Source organism: Emydura macquarii, unplaced genomic scaffold, assembly GCF_026122565.2.
Source record: "Emydura macquarii macquarii isolate MOO-44397 ecotype Brisbane River unplaced genomic scaffold, CSIRO-AGI_Emac_v2 contig_2871, whole genome shotgun sequence".
In the NCBI taxonomy this organism is placed as follows: Eukaryota; Metazoa; Chordata; order Testudines; family Chelidae; genus Emydura; species Emydura macquarii.
This window is the reverse complement of record NW_027133008.1, coordinates 68,973-95,804: the sequence shown is the minus strand read 5'-3', so window position 1 is coordinate 95,804 and position 26,832 is coordinate 68,973. Positions and strand designations below refer to the sequence as shown.

The following is a 26,832-nucleotide window of genomic DNA, read 5'->3' as shown; positions in this document are numbered from 1 at the left end:
TTAGATATACCAGGAAAATAAAGTCTTGCTTTTCCTGTTTTGCTGGAGGTCTTTCTTGGAAGACATGGATATGTAGATTCTCACAGCCCATCCTTGAAGGCAAGGTGTGCCCTATTTAAAAGAGTTTTTGCATCCATGTGATTATTCAGGTATTTGAGTTAGTTAAATAGAGGTTTAAAAACCACAAAGCACTACCACCAACAACCAAATTGTTTTAAATGGTTACATGGTTTAAATGGTTAAATAGAAAAAAAAAAATCTTTCCATCTCTGTTAATCAGGTTTCATTTGCATAGTTTCTCTGATGTTATAAAGTCTTAAATTTCTGCTTGTCCACAGAGTCTTTTGAGAAAAGCATGGCTGACAAGACCTGAATTTCTAATGTAAAAAACAAATAGAAAAAATATTGGGAAAAAAGGCCAACATTTTCAGGACGCAACCAAACAAATGCACAAAATAAAACAAAACACTCATAAATCCACATTTATTTCTCACTGGAGGTAATCTTAAATGTATAATATTAGATTATTTTAAAAGGGAGTCAGTGTGGTGCAGTGGACAGAGCACAGGAATAAGAGCTGGGAAACCTGGAGTGAAATCCAGCCTATTGATGTCAAAAGCAGTTTTGTCATTGACTTCAATAAAACCAGGTTTATATTCTCATCTCTGCCAATGACCTGCCGGATAATTTTGGTTAACTCTTTGTGCCTTGGTTTCCCCATCTGTAAAATAAAGATAATGATATCTAACCCTCTTTGGACAGTGCTTTGAGATCTGTGCTTGAAAATCATCAACATATGTGCTATTATTTATACCAAACGGTAAGTTTGATATATAGAATTTTCTCAAGACTTGTAGAAATGTTTGTATGATTTTCTTTGTTCACGCCAAGGAATACAGATTTTTGTTTGGATTTAAACATTCTCCTGCAGCATTTGCAACCCTGATATTAGAGCACTGATTTAGTGCTTGAGAGCCAGAAAAGAAAACTGACAGAAAAAAAAAAAGAAGTAAAACTCACCAGTCTATTTTCTTTCTCCCATGCTGAGTGAAATGTCAAAAAATGCATCAATCAGCATACTAGTAAAAAATGCATTTAACTTCGAAAATCATTTCAGCTATAATGCTCAAAAGTGTTAATAATAACAAAACAGGTAAGGAGCCTTTTATTCACGTACATTCGTTGTCGCTTTTAATCAGTGAGAATAAAAGAATGGAATAGTTTTCCAACAGACGCGCTTCTGAAGCACCTACTGTCTTTGCCTACATTGGCTGGCACTGGATTCATATATTCCAAGGCTAGAAGGGACCACTGAGATCACTTAGTCTGACCTCCTGTATGACACAGGCCATAGAACTTCCCCCAAATAATTCCTGTTTGAATTACATCATCATTTTTTAGAACAACATCTAGTCTTGATATAAAAATTGCCACAGATGAAGAATCCTCCACAACCTTTGCTAATATGACAGTGATAGGGTTTAGGACAATTAAGGTCTTTTCCAGCTTTAATTTTGATGCTCATTGGTGAGAGGATGTTCATTCCCTCCTCCAGTATCTATTCCCAAAGAATCACTGGAAAGGTAATATAATGAGCAGAATAAAACAGCTCCCACCATTTAAAAAATTGCCCAGGGACAATTTTACAAAGAAACCAGGAGTCTGTGAGCAGCAGGAGGATTGTATTTGCCAATGATAGTGAATTTTAGGGTTTTTGTTTTTTAAATACAGGTCTGAATTATCAGGACCTCCAAACATAGTTTTCAGACTGTTCTTAGGAACATTTTTAAATGCTAGTTCTCTTGCTGCTCCTGAAATCCACAACATCTTTTACTCTTTGCCCCCTAAACTGCATTAGTACATGACACTGGGTTAGAATGACACCATGTCACAAAAACATAACAGCAGCAAAAATCCCTGTGAAGCCAGAGCTGGGAGTACCTCAACAGTTCGGTATTTGGAAAAGCGTTCTCAAATCTGGATGCTTAGCCTGGCCCCTGGAGGCTGCCATAAAGCCCTGCAACCATTCTCTACCATCCCACCCCCATCCTTAAACAGACCCCAGCCCCAGCTAACTTGATGCCTTTTTGTTAGAGGAACATGACTTGTCTGTTATCTCCATCTGGTCTGCCTGGGGGCAACCAGCAGTATCTCTAAAACCTTGGGAGGGGGGCATAACACCCCATCCCCGCACCCCGCTGCCTCTTGAGAGTGCATAACAAGGCCCTGGTGTGAAACGTGGTCAGGGGCTTCCTTCCCCATTCCGAAAGCTAAAATTTTGCTGATGCCCAAGGTCGGGCCCCCAACCTACCCCACTGCCCCCAACATCTTCCATTGCCCCCCACATCCCCCACTTCTCCCCATTCCCCCAACTCTTCCCACTCATCCCATATCCCAACAACACCTCCCCCCAGCCCCTCACCCACCGACCTCCAGGACCTTCCAGGCCACTCACTGCCCCCCCCCCCCCCCATCCCCTGCTCAGCACTCCGTTCCCATCCAAGGCTGGGGTGGCAACTCCTAACCTTGGCTGCTCATCAGCTCCTCTCAAAGCTCCGGTGCCCACACCCTATAGCCCACCTCACACAGATGTGGCAGGTGCGCCAAGTGAAATGCTGGAGTGCCATAACCTCGGGACTCTATGGCCCTGGTGCACCTGCACTACTTACACAATTGTCGCTATGTCACTGCTTCCTGAGCGCCCACTCCCTCTCCTGCTCATGAGTTGCTTCCCCCAATCCCTCTTCTCCACAGAAGAGGATCCAGCCTCTCTTCTCCCTCAGCCGTGCATGCTCTTCCCCTTCTTCTAAGAGAGGAAAAGCTTCACGCAGAGCTGCTACTGCAGCTGCTCTGACCTTCCCTGCAGAAGCCAGCAAGAGGAGCAATTAGGAAAGAAGAGAGGCAGCTGCTGCACGGCAGGAGTGATATCTCCAGGGTTTGACGTAAAACCCAGTGAAGTTAATGGGACTGAGCTTTCTATTCAGGTGGGCATTGGGTCAGGCTTCTACTGGTCAGAGGTGAGAATAATGGGGGGAGAGGGGGAGGATCCCAAAGAGCTAGACAGGGCAGATCCAGGACATTGGGCTAACTGCAGAACATACGATAAAATCCCAGGACCATCCCACTCCTACGGGGGCTGCCAGGACAGGTGTGCAGTAACGTATCTAGGTGGGGTTTTTAATTGTTTTTAGCAATATACGTTCATTAAATGTCTCATCTTCCCATCCGGAAGCAGTAGCCAGTGAGCCTTTTCCCCCATGTGCTTTCAGAGTGAGAGATCTGGGTTCTTCTATTCCTGGTGCTCCAGGGTGGGCTGTGTGCACAGGGACTTGTGAGGTTCCCCCTGAGTTGTTAATGACTGAAGCCTGTCTATTTATCTGGCACACCTGTGTTCCCCACACTCCGAAGGCCAAGTTTTACCTAACTGGGGTAACAGTGGGGGAGTAGCACACACTGAACTGGCTGCAACATATTGACTCTCTTCCCTCCTGCTATCCAGACTGGAACCATGACCCGTTGGCAGGGCGAGAGCTGAGATATGGCAGAAAGGATGAGAAGAAGGGAGGGGAAGGAATGGGTTAGGCTCTAGCATGTCTCTGCGAGACAGCAGGACATTCTTCAGCAGGGATGAATTCTACAGCTCCAGTCTCCATCCCTCTGCTTGTCTCTCTTTCTCTCTCGCGCCGCCTCCCTGTGGATTACCAGATGTGGCACTTGCAGGCTGGATTCATCGGTGATGTGCTGGAGCAGTGGAAGTGCCTGGCAAAGTCCTGGCTGTTGCTGAGGGTCCCGCGGACGCGAAGTGGAGCGGGGCTGTGCGGATCCCTGCGCAGGAAGGTTCGCAGTCTCTTGGGGGTCTGGTGCCCACACATCCCCTGGAGGTATACAAAACAAGCATGTCAGCATCTAAAATCCCAGAGGCTCATTTGCTCACTTGTCTCAAAGGCCCGTGTAGTCCTGTAAGGTTCCAGCTTGTCATCCTTCCGGGGCAATGTGAGTGTGAGGAGACCGGGCAGACACGGGGATGTTCTGGGCAACAGTCTCAGGAGCAAGGGTGACATTCAGATTTACACATCCTTCCCTTCACACCTGGACACTGCCATTTCCTAGTGCATGTAAGGGAAGGCGTTCCATCCATCCATATCTATCTGTGCTGCATTCTTCACTGGGTTATTGCAGCGTGTCATTTAGTCACAGCCCCAGTAAGGCAGAAATTATGCTGTTGGCAGGGGGAAGCACCATAGGACAGGCAGTGCCATTCTTTGGAGCGGAGTGTGCAGCCTTTATCCATGTGGTTTGCAGTGTCTGGGTCACACTGGACTCATCGCTGTTGCTGGAAGCCCAGCTGATCACTCAGGTTAATCCTGCCTGCATTCACTGACAGGTGGTCCAACAGCCGCCACATCCCATCTCTGATGCGGACCTTACCAGAGTGACCCAACCCTTTATAACCTCAGGACTGGATCACCTTCTTCTGCACTCTTCTCAGGGCCACTCAATAAGCACCCTGAAGCTCCAGCTAGTGCAGTTTCTCCCCCCTTTACAGCTCCCAGCTGGGAGTTTCTTCTCCCTGCCCCCATCTCCGCTCCCAGCTGGAAGTCAGGAGGAGAAGCCCGGGTGGCTTCAGACCCTGCTCCCCACTGGGACCAGGGCAGCTTTGTTAATTTCACAGCTCGGTGAGCCTTGAAATTGAGAAGGCTGCCCAGCTACCTGCAGAGAGTGGGTGGGAGGGGGGCGGCGAGGAGCCCAGGCAGCTGGGACTCTGCTCCAGACTGCAAGCTGGGGGGAGGTGAGAGCGGGGAGACAGCTGGGCTCCTGACTAGGAGTTGCACAGAGCTGAAAGCCCTGGCTCTCAGCCCCCCACACTGCCCCACTTCAGTCGGTGGAAGCGCTCCTGGTGAGGACACATACCACTGACAGAAGGTGGGTAGCGTGGACATATTACAGGTCGACTAAGGGCTGTAGTGTAGACATGCTCTCAGACAAGAAGGGGGAGGTGGTGATGCTCAGACACACAAAGCAGAGAGAGTATGAGAGGAAGATACATTAAGAGGCCAGATGGGCAGGGAGAGACAAGATTAACAAGACTAGCAGGGAGTTCATTACGTGGGCAAAGCTGAGGTAGAAGAGCTGATGGTGCGAGAGTCCACTCATGGGTAAATTTCTCTCCCGTTTGTGCTTTTTCAGCCAGTTCTTATAGGCCTGTGGAGAAAGAGGGAGAGAGAAAATAAAAAGTCTCAGACTGGGTTCCACAAATCTCACCAGGCAAATTTAACTCAGAACAGAGAACTGAAATCAGGGTCCTCTGTCTTCCCTGTGTGGGTTGCTGGTGCTGCCCGGGAGCTCTTACGCTGAGATAGTGACAGCCACCCACCCACTGAGAAAGTGTCATTTCTGTGACTTCACCTTCCAATCTCCTCGCTCTCTGAGATCCCAGCCCTCGTCCCTATCTCTGATAAGGGAGAAAGTCAAGCTAACCCTTGTGCATCCCATTCCAGACGTTACCACACGGTGGAAGCAGAGGGTCAGAAGATGACATGCTCTTTGATGCATTATGAATGAACAAAAACTATTTCAACTTGAGTCACCCATGCTTGAAAAAGACTTGCCATGCTTTGCATATCAGCAGTGCCTTCTGTTTAAAGATCCAGTGGCATGTGACTGACATTATTCAATTAAACCTCACGACTGCCCCAGCCATGGAAAACGGGAGAGGAATTTTCTTCTGCAGAGTCCTTTCACCTCCATAGTTATGGGTCCTGATTCATCCAGGTCACAAGAGAAATGAATTGAAGAACATCAGTTTAGTTCCCAGGGGCCTGTATCAGCTTGAAATAATGACCCCCTTTTTTCATACAGAGGACATTCTCGGAACAAAAGACCCAGGACTGGAATAGCAGGGGGCTGCAGGGCAGGATTCAGGGACGTTGGCAGAGCTGTGTGAAACTACAAGACTGGAACAGCAGATAGCTTGTTGATACCTGGTAAGCGATGGCAAGTCCCCCGGTGTCAGCTGCATTCTCCAGCAGCGTGAAAGTGCCATTGACTCTCAGGCTCTGCAGAGAGTAGCTTTCATACTGTTCCACTAGGCAGTCTATACCGCGAACTAGTGCATCCCTGTTGCATCTAGGGCAGCTCTCAGGCAGCACTGCGGAGAAGAGGGAAATCCAGGAAGGTAAATGCAATACCAGTGTCCACTGGGACTCACCTCACCAGTCACTGAACTCCCGTTAGGAATGAACATGGTCTGGGACTGAGTGATTTGAATTTACCAAACCTACCTTTGCACCATACATTTAAATAGGGGCGGGAACACTCCCCTGAGGCCAGTGACAATGAGCAGAGGAAACTGGCTATGTTATATATTATCAGCAGTGGCTCCAGGCGTGCTGGAACAATTTTTATAGTGGGAGTGCTGAACGCGGAAACCAGGTATTTGGTTATTATTGCTACTTCAAGCCATAGGGGGCTGCCACATCCCCAGTATCCCTAATTCCAGCACAATACACAATACACACCATAATCGTAGAACACGTGAAGCAGCTCGTGTGCCATGATGACTCCCATGGCTCCAAAGTTAGCAGCGCTGAAAAACACAGAATGTCAATGCTTAGCAGCTGTGAAGCCTGCAGGAGGTAGGGAGAGTAAGGGTTTCTCGGTACAACCCTGCTCCATCCAGCGTGATTCTACTCTGCCAAGTGTCAGCGTAAAACCAGTATCAGGGGCTGCATGCTTATCGTCTCTGTGACTCCAGATCGAACGTGTTCAGTAAATATGCAAGTAAAAGTATGATTCTTCTAACAATCAGCACTGCAAATTCCGCCTGGGCTCTGAGGGCATGTTTACACAGCAATTAAACACCCACCGCTGGCCTAGGTCAGCTGACTTGGGCTCCTGGACGGCTGCAAAATTGCTATATAAACTTTCGGGATTGGGTTAGAGCTGAAGTTCTGGGACCTTGTCATGGGGGAGGCTCCCAGAGTTCAAGCTCCAGCCTGAGCCGGAACATCTGCACAGCAAATTTTTAGCCCCACGCAGCCCGAGTCAGCTGAGCTGAACCCAGACACGTGTTGCAGGTCTTTTATTCCAGTATAGACATACCCTGAGACTCAAGCTGAATTCTTTCTAGCTCATACACTATCACCATTAATAAAGATTCTGCAAGTCAAATTCTGCCCTCATTAATTCCTGTGGAATCCTAGCGTCCTCACGTATGCCTGGTTAGTGACGTCTGTTCAACGCCACGGCCTACAGAACAGTTGCACAAATGTAACTGAGGGTATAATGTAAAGTCAGTGGGGTTGTACAGGTGAGCAATTGCAACTGGGTGTTTGTTGACAAGTCTGCTAATGATGTGCACAACAGAAAGTAATCTGATCAGGGGTTTCATTGGAAATAATAGTTGTGGTACTCCCACAAACGCCATCCACAAACCAAGCTCCACCCATCTGAGACAGCAAAATGAGAGTCCACGCACAGTTGAATTCCACAGTATGATCATCCCGCTCCTTTCTTTCACGCATTGCTCAATAATGAAAAATCAAAGACTGTTAGCAACATGTAGATAGTGATCACGAGATTTCAGAATTAATAGGTCACTTAAATGAAGACAAAAAACTTTTCATTTAAAAAAATGTCAAAACAAAATGTTTTGATTTTTTTCTGGATTTTTAGTTCAACTGAGACAACTTGGAGAATTCAGAATGAATTCATGAAATGTTTTCATCAACCCCAAACTGCATTTTTTGGCAAAAAAAACACCTGGCTGTTTGACTCCTGAACCTAATGCTTCTTCTCTCTTAACTGGGCTAACAGTTGTAACAAACTTACTTCTGTCACAGTCAATTTAGTCAGCAAATCAGACTGAATACTGGGGGCAGTTCTGCTGATTCAGAAGTGACTCACTCATTAAGGGGAAGCACATAGCATTGGAAAAATATATTTGACACATTTGAGCAGTGTCCCATTTTTTATCCTGTTACGGGTTTTATGAGTCTCCGAGGGCACCTGGGGCATTCTACAGAGAGGACGTGGAAGTTTCATCACAGAATGAAAAAGAATTATATTGATCAGATCACCTGTTTCATTTCAACTTAAATTCCCTCCCCTAGTGAGAGCCTATCTTTGCACAATGGGAATTTAATGAGTTTGGAGTTAATTCCTTCTGTGCATCCCTTTCTCCAGGGAAAAGCAAACTGACATCAAAACAATGTTTTATAGTGCTCTGTCTCTTAAATGACCACTCAATGACAACAACTGGTTGCTCCACATAGGTGCTCTCATTACAACAGAGGAACAGAATTGTACTGTTGGATGGTTCACAGTGAGGCATACAAACCCCATAATGCAAAAAAAGGGTTGCTTAGTAGAGGCGGTCTTTTTGTAAAGGGGAAGCAGAGTTGTCTTTGATCCATTTGAAGACAATTTGGACAGGAGATTGCCTAGTAAGGCAATATCCCCATCTTTCAGTGACTCCAGATAGAGGTGGGATCCGGAACCGTCTTCTTTGCAACCTGGCTTGATGAGCCTCATGACATTTTTCCTTCTGCTCTATTATGTTCTCTCTAGGAGGGCCAGAAAAATACCAGCCTCAGTCTCAGGGTAAGAGCCTGAGATTAGTCAGTGCCAGATGAGAGAGGGCTTTCCCCAGCCCCACATGGAAATCACTTAGGTCCTGGTTTGCCCTCTCTGAAGTCAGTGGCCAAATTCCCATTGAGTTCTGTCAGAGTAGGACCCACCCTCCCCCTGCCTTTTGCAGTGAGCCAGTGTGCTGCAAACGCAGCATGATGAAGGGGGGAGGTTCCTGCTGGCGGCTTTGCAGCCTCTCAGTACCTGGGGAAGTCGACGTGGAAGAACGGGCTGCGGAACAATCCCGCAGGGAAGACCACGGTGTGGAGCCTCAGCGAGTAGTAGGAATAGACAAACCAGGGATAGACCTCCCAACTAGAAACAGAAAACAAAAGGAGAGAGAACACCCAGTAGTGATGGCTTGGAACCCTCTTCTGATCTCTCTCCCTACCGGGCCTTTGGGGGAATGGGAACATAGAGAAAGGCCTCCCCCGCGCAGTCCCGTACAGAGAGGAGGCAGACTTGGAGATTCACGTTATCCATAGCCTCATGTGCTCACTACAGACACTGTATCTGCCTCTACTGACCACTGTAGTAGCTAAGCTCCTGGAAAACATTCATGGATGAACCTTCCCCAGACTGCTGTCAGGCAGGCCACTGCTATTCGCCTCATTTTGCAGACTTGCCCAGGGTACACAGGCAGTCTGTGGCAGAACAGGGAAATGAACCCAGCTCTTCTGACTGCCTGTTCAGGACATTCACCACAAGAGTAACCTTCCTCCCCACCTTTTTGGCCCATTCCTCTACTATTTCTCAAATCCTCTTGTTTGTGTTGTATCTTCTTCTATCAACTGCTCCTATATATCTTCTCCACTGCCTATACACATCCCATAGCCCGTACCCTACCACACATCATCCCCACCACCAGTCGGCTGACGCTTACCTATCCTGTGGGTGAGGACGAAGGAGCCTCAGGGAGAAATTTTCCCTCAGGAACTTCATGCAGGCCACCACATTGAGCAAAAAGGTATCATCATGTATCTCCAACTGAGGAAAAAGAGGGGCAATGAGAGAGAGTTTCAAAGGACACAGAAGAGAAAGACAGAGAAATAGAGAATGAGAGAGAGAGAGATGAGACTCAGAGAGAGGGTAGGGCAAAAGAGACAGCACCAAACAGAGCAGAAAATGGGGTTCATCAAAAGACAAACAATCACACATTCTGTCTTTGCTCTCCCAATCCCCAAAATCTCCAACCTAAGATGTGCAAAAGGACTGCAGGAGATATTATCACAGACACAGCAGAGCACACCTTCTTTGGGGATGAACTGTGCCACCCCCAACTTCTCCTGTCCCAGGAAGCGGCAGAGCAGGGCAAAGATGCAGGAACACTGGCTGGACCTCCCAGCTTCTCCTGACCCAACCCAACTCAGACCAAGACACTGGAGGGAAAGGAGACGGTATGCTAGTTGTATGGAACACGCTCTGCTCCCTTTCCTCTAGCAGAAGGTGTCCTAGGATATGGAACAGGTATATCGCCGGTAACGAGAAAGGCATGTTTGCATTGTTAACTCACATCCTGGAATTCCCGGTCCATTTCAGCAGTTTGCAGGATGTTGTCTGGATAACCAATTTCCACCTGGAGCTTAGAAATCTTAAATAAAAAAATAAATAAAAATAAAATAAATGTAACCAAAAGGATTCTTTGCATTTTGAGTTTCTCTATGACGTGTTTCAGGGCAGGGTAAATAGGATCTATACACGAGCTCTATAGAAATCAGAGCTGTCCGATTTGACAGCTGCTGGTAAACATCTCCTCTTGCTCTTCTCCTTTCCCAATTCAGTTGTTCTAAGGCCAAATGCAGCCCCGAGATAAGCAGCAGTTGCACCTGTGAAGCCCATGGAGTTGCAGTTGCTTGCACCAGGGCAGTTTTGTGTTTATCTCCTTCCATGTGGAAGCATTTGGTGCACATATATGTTGGTACCTGTAGCTGTGAGTGTGCATGGATAGACACTGAGCTTCTCCCATACATACATGTCAGTGTATGACCTGTGCATATGATTGTATATGTGTATCCACCTAGAAGTGCTGAGCAGGTATGTAGAGAAGTGTCTATGTAGGAGCATGTGCACGCATGTCAGAATATGTGCAGCTGCAGACACTCATCCCTTCTTCAGGAGCTTCTGGGACAGAAAGGCCTCAGTGACCTGTGTCTTCCACACTCACCTTGTCTTTGGCCTCTTGTCGGGTCTGCTCATCCATCCACGCCACCTGATCCAGCCGACTGTGGAGGGCATCTCGGATCTCAGAGAACATCTTCTCAGCCTGCCACGAGGAAAGAGAGACAAATTCAGGGCTACAGAAAAGCTCCTTAGGAATTGCCGTGTCTGGCTCCGGGAGGAGAGGGGAGTACTCAGGGCCCATGTTTATTCAGTCCTGGTCTAGCATCTCTCCATGCTCCACAAATTCAGCCACAACCCAGCCCTGGTGAGGATCCCTCCCTCTAGGGAGTGAGAATGGAGTTCATTCTTCACATCCTTTCAGCCACGGGCTTGCCCTTTCTACACTACTCCCACAATAGGCCCCTAACCCTGCCCTGTTCTCCTCCTCTCCCCTTTGCCTCTGTTCAGGTGAGAGGGTAACACAATCACAAGTTTACTCAGTCCTAGACTTTTCCTCTCCTAACATGTGATGGGACCTGCTCTGGAGTCCTTCCCTCTGCTTGAAGAAAAGGAAAATTCAGAATCCATATCTATTTAGTTATGGATGAGGATAAGGACTTGAGGTCCAAGTACTGACTATTTTAGCAATAAGTGCATTGACGCTCCAATAACCTCCCTCACTCCCAAAGAATGATGAGACATTTGTAAGGAATAAGGAAGCAACCTGACCTTGGCAGTGTATCGGCTGAGAATGATAAGAAGAGAAGGAAATGAAGCTGAGTTTGTGTTTGGGCGGGGGAAGAAGAATACCTACAAGTTCCTTTGTCTCTTGAGGGAAAATCTCTTGAACAATCATCTCCCCAAGGACAGGACCAAAGAAAGTGCTGGTCTCACTCAGGCATTTCCTCCAGCGATGGGTCGGTACCTGGGAAAGAGACAGAGAGACAATGAGACAGAGAAAGGGAAAGAAACAAAGAGATCCAGAGAAGGAAGGCAGAACGACACATGGAAAGAGAGGGACAGAGAAATATGTGCACATGTGTAGTAATGAGCATAACAAATAATCAAGAGTTTATTTTTACTTAGGTTTTTATCCACCCGAAAGGCTTTGAGCACCTCAGGAAAGCGCCATTAGGCAACATGGCCATAGAACTCAAGGCTGGTTCACCCTCTGTGCTTCCACTAGTGGAGGGGACTCATCTCCTGACTGGGAGGAACAGAAAGGGGAGACCTGCCCATCTGCATATTTTTCTCCAACCCCTGTCTTTGTGGAAACCTCTTAGGGTGGATTGGACTCCATGGTGGAGCAGGTACAGGACTGGCTTCCTCCATGGCATCATGGCTGGAGGAAACTGTTAAGAAATAAGAAGTAATGCTCCTAGCCTGGTCAGCATGTCCTTCTCTGAGAAACTCTACTGTGAGGACTAGGGATCGGGGATAGCAGCCAGTGACGGGGGTCCATGGACACACAGTTTTTACAGAGCTCCCGTGGTGGCTGGAGGGAACTGAAGGGAAACTGACTCACCAACCCAGATTCTCCCATCTGTCCATGCAGCTTTTCCAACAGGTCCCTGCGTGCATCTTGGAACCGGCTGTCGAGGGCTGGGGAGAGATTCCCAACCAGACAGAGGATCATATAGATCTGTAGGACACTGGTGGGAAAGACACAAAAGAGCACATTTATAGGGACCAATATATACGGATCACTTCAACCAGCTCTAAATGCAGCCATCTCTTTGGCAAACTTGTAGGAGAGTAAAGAGCTAAAGCTGGACAAGTGGTCAGACCTAAGCTACAGGGAACGGGATCATGGCACGGGCAAACTTTGTTTCTGTTAATTCGTGTGAATTCTAGTTAGAGTCTGTTATCTTTTTCTTCTTTTCCTCCCTTCCCGGCCATCTGTGCTGGGAATGAGGTTAATAAAATACCTATGGCTATTTCTGTGTAAGGTCTTGGTGGGAAGAAAGCATTATCTTCCTTCTTCCCCCGGCATACCTTTACTTCAAAGAACGTTAGTGTGAAATTTATAAGTTTTAAGGTGATGTGCCTGCCCTCTGTATGGTAACCCTGTAAACAACAAACAGGGGCAGGTATATTATATTCATTATGTAGTTGTTAATGTTCATTTTATAGGTGTCAATGTAACCAAATAAAGGTCTATGGGGAGTTGCTGGAAATGTATACATTTACATACTGTTATGGATAAAAGAATTGTAAAGTAACCCCCTCGTTGCTCACTCGCGGCGTGGAGGTGAAACGAGCAGGCAGTAAAGGGTTCCGTCTCCCCAATCCACCCCCGGGACAACCTATTTGATCATTTGTAACAAAACTGTGGCAGCTGTTTATCTGCAAAGAGCAATACCATGGAGACTAAGACAAGGCGTGGCCAAGAAAACCTCTGCCTGCTGGAACTGCAGGGAGAGTTTAGTTTGGCAGAGTATAATGGCCTGAGCTGGAGCTGGGCCAGGAAACAGGCCGAAGCTTGCAGAAAGTGTCGGAGGATCTTTAATGACCACAAGTGGGAAGAGCCCCTGCTGGGTTATCCATGCCGCTCCCTCAATAGCTTAGCGTTTCCTTGTCGGTCTCCCATCTGAACACTGACTAAGTCCATTCATGTTTAGTTTGACACCGGAAGCTATCGCAGCCTCCTCAAAGCACAATGGCTGCAGCATCAGACATCAGCTCCTACCTCCCCGTCTGCCATTTTCCAATCAGTCGTGACATGCCTCTCAAATAATCCATGTCATGCACTGCGATTGGCTGGGAGATGCTCAGCTGCACGGGATGGAAGGCTGCCTGGAGGCATGACAGCCAATCGATTGAGGGTGCCTCTTCCTGAAGGTAAAGCCAGACAGTAATGTGACTTCCCTGGACTGAATGGGGAAAACAGGTACCATCGGGGGGCACTTTCACCAGGGTGAGATGTAGGGGTGCTGACAGCTCAGAGAGAGGTGTCACCAAGACTAAGAGGGCGGAGAAAGGAACTCTCACCCTAGTGCCCGCGAAGAACAACCTCCGCAGGTTGAGGATGCACTGAGAGTTCAGTGAGAGAGGAGACCCTAGGTGGCAGGAGACTGGCAAATTCTGCCTGGCTCCTGCCAGGGGCTCCACACACCCTTGCTCATCTGGCTGTTCAAGAGACACACCTGCAGCTCCCTGAGAGTGGTGCGATAGAACAGCATCCCTCTCTCCCGGCGTTCCTGCAGTGGGGTGACCTCCTTCTGGAGGTTGGAGATGAAGGACAAGGCGAGGGAGACGTAGTTGGAGGTCACATTCTCTGGCCCTCCCAGCAGTGTCCCCAGCTTCATCAGGTATGAGAAATACACGCGGACAACCTGTGATTTAAAACCCACCACCAATACAAGAGCTGAGTTGGGGTCTGAGCCATCCCACCCATCCACTCACCCACCCACCCGTCTCATCCCACCCAAACCTCAATCTTTCAAGACAGCTCCACACCATTTCCACCCCACAAGTCTCCCCGTTTATCCCCATGTTCCTGTGTAACTGCCTGCAGCCAGGTTGGCTGAGTAGGGCTGTTGGATCTGTGAACAAAACTGAATTTTCAATGGGAAGTAATAGCGTGTAGTTCCCTCACACTTTACAAATGGTTTAGATACAGGGACGATTTTAGCACTGAAATGCAGCCACCTTTGGGGTGGGAGAAGGCAGCTGTTTAACTGCATAAAGCAGCAATGAACAACAGTGAATAGAATGGACATTTTGGACAGAGATGGCAGGCCAGGCTCCTGTTCTTACATGGATTAGCAGGGGATCCTAAACATCCATGGTGTAAAATAGAACTTTGGTTATTAAGATCTTTGAAAGATTCACACTCAGTAAATTGCAGTCAACTCAGCTGATCCAGTTCAGAAAGATGAAGGAGCGGAGATGACTAAAATGGACCTGGATTTTCTGGCCTGAATTCAAAGATGATTTCAAGGGCTCTATTTCACACTAGGATGAAATGTGTCACATTTTAACAAACAGGTTACAGAGTCCTAGTATAGCCAGGACAAGATGTTTGTAACCCAGGTTCCCCTTGACTAGCTAACACACATCAAAAACTACAGCGGGCCCTTCCTACACCAGCATTTAACAACCTGTTAGCTAAAAACAGGTTACCTATCACACTCCAAAAACCCATCTTGTCCTAGTGCGGCCAAGGCCTAAGATACCTCCGCTGGAGAAGCCAGCCATAGCCCTGTGATCTCCTCAGATACTGAGCATGTGTGATCACCACCCACAAACCATTCCAAAGCAGGGGACATTTCAAAGGAGATCCTCGAACCCAGTAGGCATTTTTTTGCCTTGCCCCCGCCTCTGATATGGTACCTCAGGATAATTTGCTTTTTCATTGTAGTCACTTTCTAGTGGCATCTCAAACTCAGGATGGTCAATCTGAGGAAAGGAGTGAAGGACAGACATTTGGTTAATACCAGACGCACTAGAGACAGGAAAATAATTTATCCAGTGACTTTTGTTTCTTTATCTGTTCAAGAATTTGTCTGCAAGCAGCTTAGATTCTCATAAACTGATTGGGAAGTGTATCCCAAAGAGTTTCTGTGGTTACTTTTTGGTCGTCAGCTCATTTGCAAGAAGTTTGTTGTGAGTATTTGACATTTAAATTCAAGCTACATTGGTTAGTCTTCATTGGATACATGGTCACGTGGTATTATTATTAATTATTATTATTATTAATTATATATATAAAATACATAATAACAAGAACAACTTATGAATTTTTATTTAATTGATGCCCAGAGGCCTCATTTGAGGTCAGACCCCCATTGTATTGTGCACATAACAAAAGCCTTTCCCTTCCCAACACAGATTACTATCTAAACAGACAAGGGCAGATTAAAGGTGGGAAAAAAGGAAATAACTTTACTCATATGTGCTCACCCTAACCTGCTTTCCATATGCTCCAGAAATGAACGATAAGGATGATTTTATTTTTTAAAAAGTAATTAGAAAATTAAGAAATGAGTGGGGAATTTAAGGAAAAGAACTGGCACAAAAAAGCATCTGGTCTCCAGGCTCTGACAGACGAAGGCTTTAAAATATCCATAATGTTCCTCATTATATAATGTTATAAAACTGGAGCAAGGAGGACTTCTTGACCTCCCAGCTCATGAGGACTGATGACCAAAACAATTTCTCCCCTACATAGTGTTACTGCTGATATTGGTTCTGTTGATGGTAGTGCCTAATCCTTTTCTAGTCTCACTGAGCTATTAGCATCAAGGATATCCTGCAGCAGTGGGTTCCATGGGTTAATTACACACTGCATGGCAAAACAGTTCCTCTTGTTTATTTTAATCGCATAGATCTACAGAGATTTTTTTAAAGGAGCTAATGGGTTTATAATAGTCAAGATATGTCCAAATGCCACTGCCTACCCTAATGGTTTAAGCAATTATTTGGTTCTAAAGGCCCACAGGTAGCCCCCTGATCCTGTTGTGACACAGTGCAGCCCGTGTACACCCTTATGATGTGACTGTATATTGCAGTGTCGTATGTATGGTTATGAAGCTCTGCTATGTAATATTCCCAAATGCATGTCTCACATGGCTTGAATAGATCCAGGCAAACACTAAAGGCAAAGGTAATTCAGGCTTCACAAAGGCATGCATAAAACAAACCCAGCTCTTCCAGGAACAGTAAACTGGCCTAAACATCTGCTCATTTGACTCAAGTGGAGGAAGCCATGCCAGACATTGCCCGTCACCTGAACCCGGGGGGTGATGAGGAAACAAGTTAAAGGCAGAGACGTTTTGGTCTCTGGATCGCTCTCTTGCAATCCGTCTACAAGACAACACCACGCAACTGGAAGACTGTCTGCGTGGGAAGGGCCTGGCTGAAGGAGTCAGCCAGCCTGTGGTGAACATTATCTAACGTTGGGAAGCTACTGGAAGTATTAAACTTGCTTTAGAATGTGTTTTGCTTTTATTTCTTCCCAATCAAATCTGACATATTCTTCTGGCGTATAATCACTTCAAATCTTTCTGTACTTAGTAAACGTAACTGTTTGTTTTATCTAAAGCAGTGCATGTGGTTTGGGTGTGTGTAGAGACTTCACTTAGATTGACAGAGCTGGTGCGTATCAATTTATTTGATCAATTACTATAAACTGACTAACCAATGAGCTTGCAGAGTCCAGTAGGCGGCAGTGAACTTTGTAAAATGGCAATTCCTAGGGCTGCATCTGGGACTGTGGATGGTGGCTGGGGGTCACACCATTGCATAATCCCATGAGTGGCTGGCCAGAAGCACCCATTCATTAAGTCAGGAACCGCTTGTTTGCAGGAGGTTGTGCGTGGGCTGACCCAAGTGCAAGACAGGCCCCAGGAGTGGGGGGATTGGGGGTGACACAGCGCTGTACCAGGCCAGATTGCAGAGGGGAACATCACACCTGTCCTTTCTGACTGCACCCTCCTCCTGATCCTCTCACCTGGATGATATTAATGCTGGGGTCAAAAGAGCTGGGTCCCACAAAGGCTCTGAAGAAGGGGAAAGTGTTGTATTTGCCCACGAGTGTCTGCAGGGTCTGGTTAAAGTCTGTGTTCTTCCTGGAGCCTGTGAAGTCCCAGCCACCAACCTGCAGAAGAAGAGTGACACACACAGAGAATTTACTGATTACCACTGGTGGAAAGAGAAGCGGGAACAGTTACTTGATACTGATCCCCAAATTCTCCCTCCCACCCTCATGGAACATGATGAATGTGACAGCCAAGGGTCAGGATCAGTACAAATAATGAAGAAACAATGGAAGGACCCATGAATTTCTTCACACTCCCTGGGTGCTCCTAAAGTGACCCTGACATATTAACTTTATGCAATGACATACAATTGCCATACAGGGCAGAGGAGGGCAAAAGGATGAGAGGGAGGCATATGAAATGGCCACAGGTGTCAGAAAAAAGCTGGGGGGGGCGGGGGGGGAAGAAAAGAAAGTGTCTACATTTCACTGTGACCCTCAAGCAGACAGTTAAGGTGCATTTTTCTTACTGGGGGGTTTCGGGATTGAAATCAGATCTTACAGTCTTTGGGCCTTAAAATTCCATTTTTTTTGCAGGAAGTTTCCTAACCTGCAGATTGGATCTCATTGAATTACACTGTGTTCCTGTTAACAAAACTGCCCCTCCTGCAGAATGGGAGGAATGCTAAAACTTCAATGCTGCATGTGCCTGAATGGACATTACGGTAATAAATACATAGTCAGGGCCTGAAATCAGGCAGCCAAATCTGAGCATTGAGCCCGTCATATTGATTAGGGAAATGATGTTTGTGCCATGGATACTTGTCATTTACAAATTAGGCTGTGACTCACCAGCTCATTCCATGGGCAGAAGCCACCAACCTGCCATCCTATGGGAACTTTTAGGAACCACTGAACTGGTGCTGGCAAGTGCAATTAAGAAGGAGTAAATAATGAAGCAGATGATTACATTTCCCCCGGTAGTTTTCTATCCTCTTCCTGGTAAAACTCTTTTCTGAAGTGGAAGGGTTTACGTATACTCAGAAATAGCATGTGTGAGCAGTGATCACCTGATTTATGAGATCCTTCAAGGACTGTGCCCCTTCTTCCTCTATCCGTTGGGTATCCATGCAGGAGTGGTAGAACCGGATGGCTTTTGCCTTGGCTGAGTCTCCAAGCCTGAGCTCTGGAACCTCTGAGAAAAGGAAAGCAGACAAAAAACTAAAGAGCCAAAAAATAAAGAAGACCAAGAGGCAGCCTCAGGTGAGGAGGTGGGATTGGTAAGAAGTAATGTGTATACTGAAGCGGGGACTGCAGCTTGTTTGATAATCATGACAAAATGTAACACACTGGGGCTGGGTAGATAGACAACGGAGTCTCCAGTGCAGATCAAATCTGGACCTTACGCACCAAAAAGCACAACCCACAATCACCTAAACCAAAAGAGTGAGCAAGGAGGTTTCTGCTATAGTTTCTAGGGGCCAGCCAGTAATGAGACATGATCACATCCAAACTCCAGGAGACAGAGGGATACAGTCATATGTCAGCATTGGAGAATGCCAAGAGAGCTTTATGTTTCCAACGAGGGTGGTTGTAGCTCTAGTTACAATGACAGGGGGATGACATGGAGGTGGTTGTGTGTCGGTGCATGGCTGGTTGTATTGTTGCCTAATTAGGGTGGTTGCTTCCATGGTGGTGGTGGTGTGAGCTGGCAGGAAAATATTTGGACTTAAGATGCTGAAGCAAGAGGCCATATGATTGTTACTCTAGCTATGGTGACAGAAATGGTTTGGTCATTTTCCGGAGGAGGTTGTAGTGATGCATGTTGGCGGTTGTGGTGACAGGGAGATGGTGTTGTTCCCATTGGTGTGCTACCATTCTGATGCAAGCTGGGTGTCATGGCTGTGGTTGCAGTGACAGAGAGGTGACAGGGGTTGAGTTTGTTCCCTATTGGGAGTGGCTGCACCGTTGTATGTCAATAATCACAGCTCTGACTGCAGAGGATGCTGGCAGTACATATACTGTCCTTCTCTCTGCCCTACCTATGAGCCTTTTCAGGATCAGCTGGTTTTCTTCCAGCAGGACATTAAACACATCTGATGACTCCATAGTCACCCCGTGCGAGTGGCTGGCTTCCCAGTTGCCACAGGCATAGCCATAAAAATCCTCACAAGGGTCTATGGTGACATTCCTTGCCTTCAGGAGTCTGGTCGTGAGTCTGAGGCACTCCTTCGTGTCACAAGGTTCTGGGAAAGGAGCAAAGACAGGAGCAGTCATTAGTAGGGTGAAGGAAATTCAGGATAACTCTCTGAAAATATAGGAGAGAGGTTATTTTGAAGGGACACGTCCCCACAAAGTTTTATTTATGGTATAAAATCCTATACTTTTGGCACAGTTGGATTCTTAGCAAAATTATTGCTGAATAGAGGATAAAGTGTATCCTACGTTTGACTTTTTGGGATAGAGGACATTAGATACCAGTTAAGGGAAGCCGTTAAAATAAAAGACAGATGATCACCCCAGGGGTGAGGTCCCATCTTGGCACAACCCACGCAATCACAAAGCTGATTATCAACAAATCTGTCTTCTATTTTCCTCTTCTTACCACATTCACTGTGTGTCAGTGGGTGTTTGACCAAGCAGTGACCCAGAGGGAATATGATAACCACTACAGGGACAAGAAGGGTGTAAACACCAGGGAGGAAGAGAAGGACACAGCTAAGGGAAAGGAGATAAACCTGAACAATGAAGGGAAGTTCAAGTTGGGATATATCAGGAAGCATTTCCAAAAATGTAAATGTATTAGACCTTGACTACAGGGGAAAGTTGCACCAGTCTAACTCACATTGGTTTAAAAACTGATTTAACTAAACCTGCGTAAACCCCTGGGTAGACATTCTTATTTTGTTTTAAGAGTGGCTTATGTTGGTTCCCTGTTAAATCAGTTCCCTGCTGAAATAAGCCACTCAAGTAAAAAAAAAAACAAGAACTTTAGTTAAACCCATGCATGTTTGTGTCTAGACAAAGCCATAGGCTTCAGCATAATGTCCCAAATTGAAGGGTGGAAGGGCCGTTGTTTGAGACATAGGAAACTGGCTTAGACAAAACCCTGCATAATATATAAGCAAGGCTGAAACCTTCAGTGGTTGGTGGGGTGTATGTGGAAGCAAGTGGGAGATAGAGATGATTTGAACTAATACAGCCTGTCTCTAATTTCTATGAGTCTATGGTGAGGGAACCCCCAGTCCTCACAGATGAGGACAGGAGATGAGCTAAAGGGAAATGCCAGGGAAGGGGCAGATAAGAAACTGGGGAAGAGGATGTGCACAATTTGGCCTCTCCATAGTTATAGATCTTTATAGCAGAGATCTGTCTAGTGGTTGGAAAAGTGGACTGCTTGCGGATCTAGATTCCTGGACTCTCTTCCCAGCTCTGCCACTGACTGGGATGCTTTAATTGTCTCATTAGTACTAGGGTTCCATTGGCTGGGCCTGTGAAAACCAGGACTGGCCTATGAATTCAGGATGGAAAGGAGGGGCAATTCCAAGCTGCAGCCCCAAATTTCAAATGTATCCCCATTCCTGCTGGGTTACCTCCAGACTGGGCAGGGATTCAGAAGCAATGGGTGTGAAGGAGGGGATAAGAGTAATACAATCGCTTTGAGAAGGTGCAGTGCTGGTCTTCGTGGAAGGTGGGCCTGGCCAAACCGGCCTGGCAGGAAGCGTGGGAGTGAGGAGACCTCAGCAGGGCCGGGAAGGCTTGGAGAGGAGTAGGGCAATATCTCTTTATTACCATTTATTTACTTCAGACCTTTATGTTGTCTTAAGACCCAGGAATTGCCCAGAGCCTGGGCCAAAAGGCAATGAAGGGAGAGGTGAGAGGGAGGGGTCTCACTGACGGGTTGGGTGGGGGAAGGGAGAAGGACTGTTATGTCTTGTACCTAAGTGACAGGTCAGGGTGGTGTAAGCAAGAAGCAGTGCAAACCCAAGGACAGTGCTGAGCACGAGGGCACACAGGAGCAGGCTTTTCCCCCGGAGGCATCTCCCTTTCTTTGCAGCCTCTCTCGGATCCTCCTCACAGGCCTGGAGTGGGGGAGTGAGGAAAAGAAAGGAGATGAAGAGAGAAACATTCCTATTAAAGTGACGTCTGGTCACATGACTCCCAGTTCCTCCCATTCTCCCAGTATTGAGGCAGGAGGGCTGGTAACCAGGGACATTGGTAATTGTACCAGTTCCCGAGTTACTTCTATCCACATCCTGCAGAACCCTCAACAGCGGTTTCTGCAACTCTTCCACTTCCCCTTCCTTACTAGCTGCAGCTATTCCTTCCCTTTCTTTCCATTTTTCTGCCCCCCTCCAGCCCCCCAACTCCCACCAAACATGCTGCCATCCCATTGTACATTCTGCTTCTGTGTCACTGCCTTGCCCCCACTCGGTGTGTGTCTGGCCTGTACGCTCTTCGGAGCAGATACTGTCCGCTGATCTGTGTTTGTTCAGCACCCGCCCAATGGGGGCCCGATCTGGGCTGGCCCTTTGGCACTACTGCCAGAAACATGATGATCAATAATCAGACCCAAAGCAAAGACAAGCTAAGAGTAGAAAACCCAAGAGCGGGAGGAGAAGTGTGAAGATGTATGGAAAGAGAAGGATAAGGTCGTTGGTGCAGGGGACAAAAAGCTTTCTCAGAGCTGGCCTGAGAGCGAGGAATGAACTCCTCCAGAAACTAAGGACCATCCGAAACCTCACCATCAGGTGCAAGATGCATTTATTCAACCTGCCTTCTTTCCCATAAACTAAGAGCAATAGGTGTATTTAAAGAACAACAACACAAAACAAAACCACACTACCAAAACTGAGCACTCTCCTGCACACTCTTCTCCTCAGGGGAGAGGATGAGGGGACTAACACACGACAGCCATTAGTCACGTCGCCTAATGTACTGCTGGAAGTTGCTCATACACTGCAGTGATGAGCGTGGTATAAGATCCACCATACAGCAAAATAGAATAGAAGGAGAAGAGCAAAAAGTAGGGTTATAGATCCTGATCACAGAAGTAATGAGGCTTCTAACTTCCAAATTTGGAGCCTCAGTACCTTTGTGGATCTGGGCCATAATGCTTAGCACACAAAGAATTTTATATCCTTGAAATTCAGTCCAATCATTAACGGGGGGATTTTCAAAGTCACACATTCCAGTTAGGTGTCCAGCTCACACCGACTTTCAATGGGGGCATGACGGTGCCTTTGAAAATCTGCCCCCAACTACTTAAGGCAGGATTCAGAATAGGAGAAAGGAAATCAAATAGACAAGAGCTGGGCCTGCACATATAGGGTAGAAAACCGAAAGTAACTAGACAGAATACAATAGAGGGAGAAAAATGATTTTTTCCAGCTCACTCTGACAGTGACACACACTGGGTTTCACTCTGAAAGTAAAGACAGTGTCAGGGAAAGGATGGAAAGGGAGGGGGAATTTGCATGGCTTAAGAACAGAGAGGACTGGGTACCCTTTTCTCCTGTGTGCAGTTCTTTCATCCCCAACCAAAGCCATCCCCTGTACCCTGCCTTGCCCCTGCAGTATGTTCCCCTGTTTTTCAGGTTGGCAGCCTGATCCCTCCTAATTACAAGATGCTCAAAATCCTGAACGGCCCTGGTCTTGTGCTATTTGAATTGTACCTATTTCTCTCCCTCAAACATGGAAAGATGTGGTATGAGAAGGCAGGAAGCAGCAAGATGTGATCTTTCTATTTCTTGTGGAATCTATGATGCATAGTACACACAGCATAAAGAGTGTATTCATATTTTTCTTATTAAATAATGCCTCTGTAAAATAACAGTGATTCAACCAAACAAAACATAAATTTAGACTGCTCCCTCCCAACCCACAATTCCAAACTGAGCTGAGATTTTAGGGTCTGTTCAATGAGGGACATGTTGTCGTGTGAATATGGGCATGTGTATGCAAAAGAGCCGTTCCTCAAATATACATGCCCACAAAACCCCATTTGTATGAATAGAAAATAACATGAACAAATGGAATGGTCATACAAAATGCAAACAAAGGCTTAGAACCCTGCCTTTTTCTGTATTCAACAGCTGTAATTATAACCTAATGGACAATTTGAAATTCATGTTATGCTGGTTAGTTACACAACTCACATTGTGTTGTTCTATTCCATTTGGATGTCTTATATATTTAATCAACACGGCACTACTTGCCAACGGTACATTTGATTATACATTTGCAATTAGTGCCATGTTGGTTAATTATATCAGACATCCAGTGAGGAAAAGAAAACTATACCACATGATATATAATTAGCCAATACAATGTGATGTTCAATTTGCAAATATTTCTAATTCAAGAATGATCTCCACACTAAAGAAAATATTTGTTGAAGAGATTTGCAAATAATTCTGAATAAAGAGGACATCTGGAATTCTGCAATTTGTTTGTGGACAATTTGTGAATACCAGGAAAAAAGAAACTCATCACATACATTATTTGTTGCAAATTGTTCATCTAGGTCTCAGCATAACCTCAAAATGACCATCAGTGGGAGCGGGTTTTCTAAAGCCTTTAACTGTGGACAGCAACTCCAAACAAAACTGCCCACTGGGGTGACTCTGAATTGTAGCTAGTGATTCTAGCAGCATTGTTACCTGCTGGGACAGTGCAAAACGAGCGTCCCTCACAAATTCACTCACTCTGACGCAGAGATATGGAAAGAAAGACTCTTTGACGCAAATGTTGGCAAAGCAGAATTTACAGATAAATATAGAGACAGAAAACTTTGATATCTTGTCTCACTGGCAGTAGGGAGAGGGAGCGCGGGGTTATCAGTGTGTCAGCCAGGCAAGTCCAGAAAGAAGTTGAAACTCAAACTCCAAAGACGTACATGCTGGAACTTGAGCCCCTGGTGTCTGTCCTGTGCTAGTGCTTTCTGTACCCCAACTCTCAAGTACCGCTGAGTCCAACTGTTCAACCCCCTGTGGGACAGAGAGCTGGTAAGAGTGAAAGAGAGACGTAGAGAGGGAGGGAAAGAGAGGGAGCACAAGTGAGTTAAATTATAGGAATAGGGACTGCAGTTCTTTCCCTACCTGCTGCGGAGCCCTCATGCCTTTCACTGTGCCGTCTCCCCTGCTCCTCGCCTGGTGACTGCTGCTGTAGCTGCTGCTAGGTTGTTTACGCCCTTCTCCTCCTCCAGGGCTGGTGAGGAGCAGAGCTCAGATCTCAGACAGCCGCTCCTTCCCACTTCGGCCAAGTGCTCGGAGGAGGAGATGGGGAAAACGGTTTTGAAAAACACCCTTAAAGAAAACAGGAGGCAGAGAGAGAGAGAGAGAGGGATACATTTCTGCAGCTCCCCGCCCACCTTCTCCTCCTGACACCCCTTCCTCCCCCGACACTGTGCATTCCTGCTTTCTACAAGTCCCTTTGGGGGAAGCCAAGTGCCACCACAGTCTGTCTGTCTGAGTTACCCTGTGCACCTGCCCCCTCCCCACCGTGCCAAGAACCCGTCTTGGTAACGAATAATCGATTCTCTCCCCCTGCCAGCTCACCACTTCCTCCCCGCAGCTGCCCTGCTGGTCCCCCAGCCCATGTGCCTGCTTCACGCTGATATTCTCACTGCCTGTTTGAACCTGCTATTCCGGGCCCTGAGGCCTGTGCTAACCTCTGAGATAATGAGTTACATGTTCTGCTGCTCCTCCGCCCCTTCCCATCCCCAGGAGGTGCAGAAATCCAGATGTGCTTCTCCTGCTGCTTCCATAACAGCACCCCAGCCAGAATCTATTTCCAGTGGGAACAGAAATCCAGTTCTGATTCTCTTCCTTCTGCACCAAGAATCCATTAATCTGTTCCAGGGTGGCAGGTGCACCCTGTGTGCATTGCACCTTGGTACAAAAGAGCAGCAGCCCACTTCCCTGAAGACCTTTCCTGGGAGGATTTAAGAGGAGTGTTTCCTTCGCCTGGTGGCCCCGTGAAAGGTTCATGAGTGGAGTGGGGGGTCAAAGGCTACTAACCCTGAAGCCCGTAAAGTTCAGTGGCAGGAGGGTTGGGATACGTTGGGGAGGGCAGATACAGAGGGGTGGCTGCAACCTACTTGGGGGCGAGAGCTTACAGAAAGGTTAGACCTGAGCAGAGGTCCAGTGGCAGGGTCCTCCTTCACCACCCCACTCTGACAGACGCTCCGGGAGAATGTACCATTGTCTTCCCACGCTGCCTTTGGGATGCACAAATGGGCCTGGCTTCCAGTGCCGATGATGAGCTATTTCCCAAGAGTTAGCTCCCCCACCCCGTGCACTACAAAACTAGCAACGAGGTTATTTGTTTATCCCTGAGGTGCACATGCAGATTCATAGTTTTATAACTGTGAGATCACATGTTTTATAACTGTGAGATAAGGATATTGACGCCTTAGGAGGCTGAAGTCAATTACTTATCCCCAGTTCCTTATACCTCTAGGGTCCCCTCACATCATACATCTTCACATCCATCTGAGGTTCTGTATAGCCTGGAACATGGAGGCCCCTGACCTGAAGTTTTATTTTTGTGCAGCGTCTTACTCTGTGTCACCCCCAGCTCAGCCTCCATTTTGCAAACGCTCCTCAAATCTGCAACTAGCTGTATGTGAGAAAACCGCTCTTTGGCCACCCAAAATCGTGTCTCTGTGACTGCAGGCATCGTGTCCTGGGATGTTCAGAACTGTCTGAGAGATGCAAGGCCACATGACTTGGCGTGACCTGAGAGATCAAACCCCCTGTTACTTATGAAAGTTAAGAGCCCTGGAATAATGCCGGGGAGACTGGAATCCTGAATAAGGAGGTGGGGATATGTAACCCAGGTCAGCCTCATGACTGCTTTGTTTAGCACAGCCTCTCCCATCCTCTGAGCAGCACAAGCCATTGGTCCCAACCAGTGCAGGGAGAATAACTGAAATGATGGAATGATTCATAGCATGTGATTGAGATATTCACCCTGGCCTCAGACTGGCTGGTAAGGCTCTGACAGACAGACAGACAGCCCACCAGCACCCTCATGCCCTTCTCCACTTTAGCATGTGCTCTCCCAGACAGCTGCTCAGATGAATTACAGCAGTATTCATGTTCAAGCTCTTTGTCTTTGTTTTCAAGGCCCTGCACAATTTAACTTGTACCTACTGCTTTGCTCGTAATTACTTTTGCTCTCTGCCTTACCCCTCTGCCCCTCCCAAGCAGCGAATCTAGCTGATCTTTTCATGTCCTTCTGCCATGCTTGTCTCCATGACTTCGGCACGGGGCTCACACTCCTGTATCCTCTTCATCCATAGGTCCTCCACTGCACCCTATCCTCCTTCAAATCCCTTCTCAAAACATAGATCTTCCATGACACCTATAAGCATCTGTGAATAAAATGGCCAAATTTGTTCTCAGCTATTTGCTCTCTGTCACCTTTCTACCCGGTGGTGCTGGCAGCAACAAGGGCCAGGTTCCATATCTAGGGTTTCTGTTAACATTACAAAACAGAAAGGCCTCAAGCCCCCACACAGAAATCTGGGAAAACTAACCACTACCCCTGGGCACCTCAAAGAGGCAATACTTCCCCTCTTACAAGCACAGAGTCTGTGAATAGCAAAAGAAAAATGT

General features: G+C 46.8%; 1 protein-coding gene across 1 annotated transcript; it reads right to left on the bottom strand.

Annotated features, from left to right (window-relative positions):
• Positions 1–3,698: 3,698 nt before the first annotated feature.
• KEL (Kell metallo-endopeptidase (Kell blood group)) lies at positions 3,699–24,356 on the bottom strand. Its single transcript, XM_067568309.1, has 18 exons — positions 24,310–24,356; positions 21,108–21,291; positions 19,252–19,455; positions 18,280–18,404; positions 17,183–17,329; positions 15,064–15,129; positions 13,875–14,063; positions 13,418–13,563; positions 12,254–12,380; positions 11,543–11,653; positions 10,793–10,891; positions 10,142–10,219; positions 9,512–9,615; positions 8,833–8,943; positions 6,519–6,586; positions 5,982–6,148; positions 5,107–5,202; positions 3,699–3,875 (listed from the first exon to the last, which is right to left on the bottom strand). The coding sequence occupies exons 1-18, from the start codon at positions 24,325–24,327 to the stop codon at positions 3,699–3,701; spliced, it is 2,217 nt and encodes a 738-aa protein (XP_067424410.1). The 5' UTR covers positions 24,328–24,356.
• Positions 24,357–26,832: the final 2,476 nt, after the last annotated feature.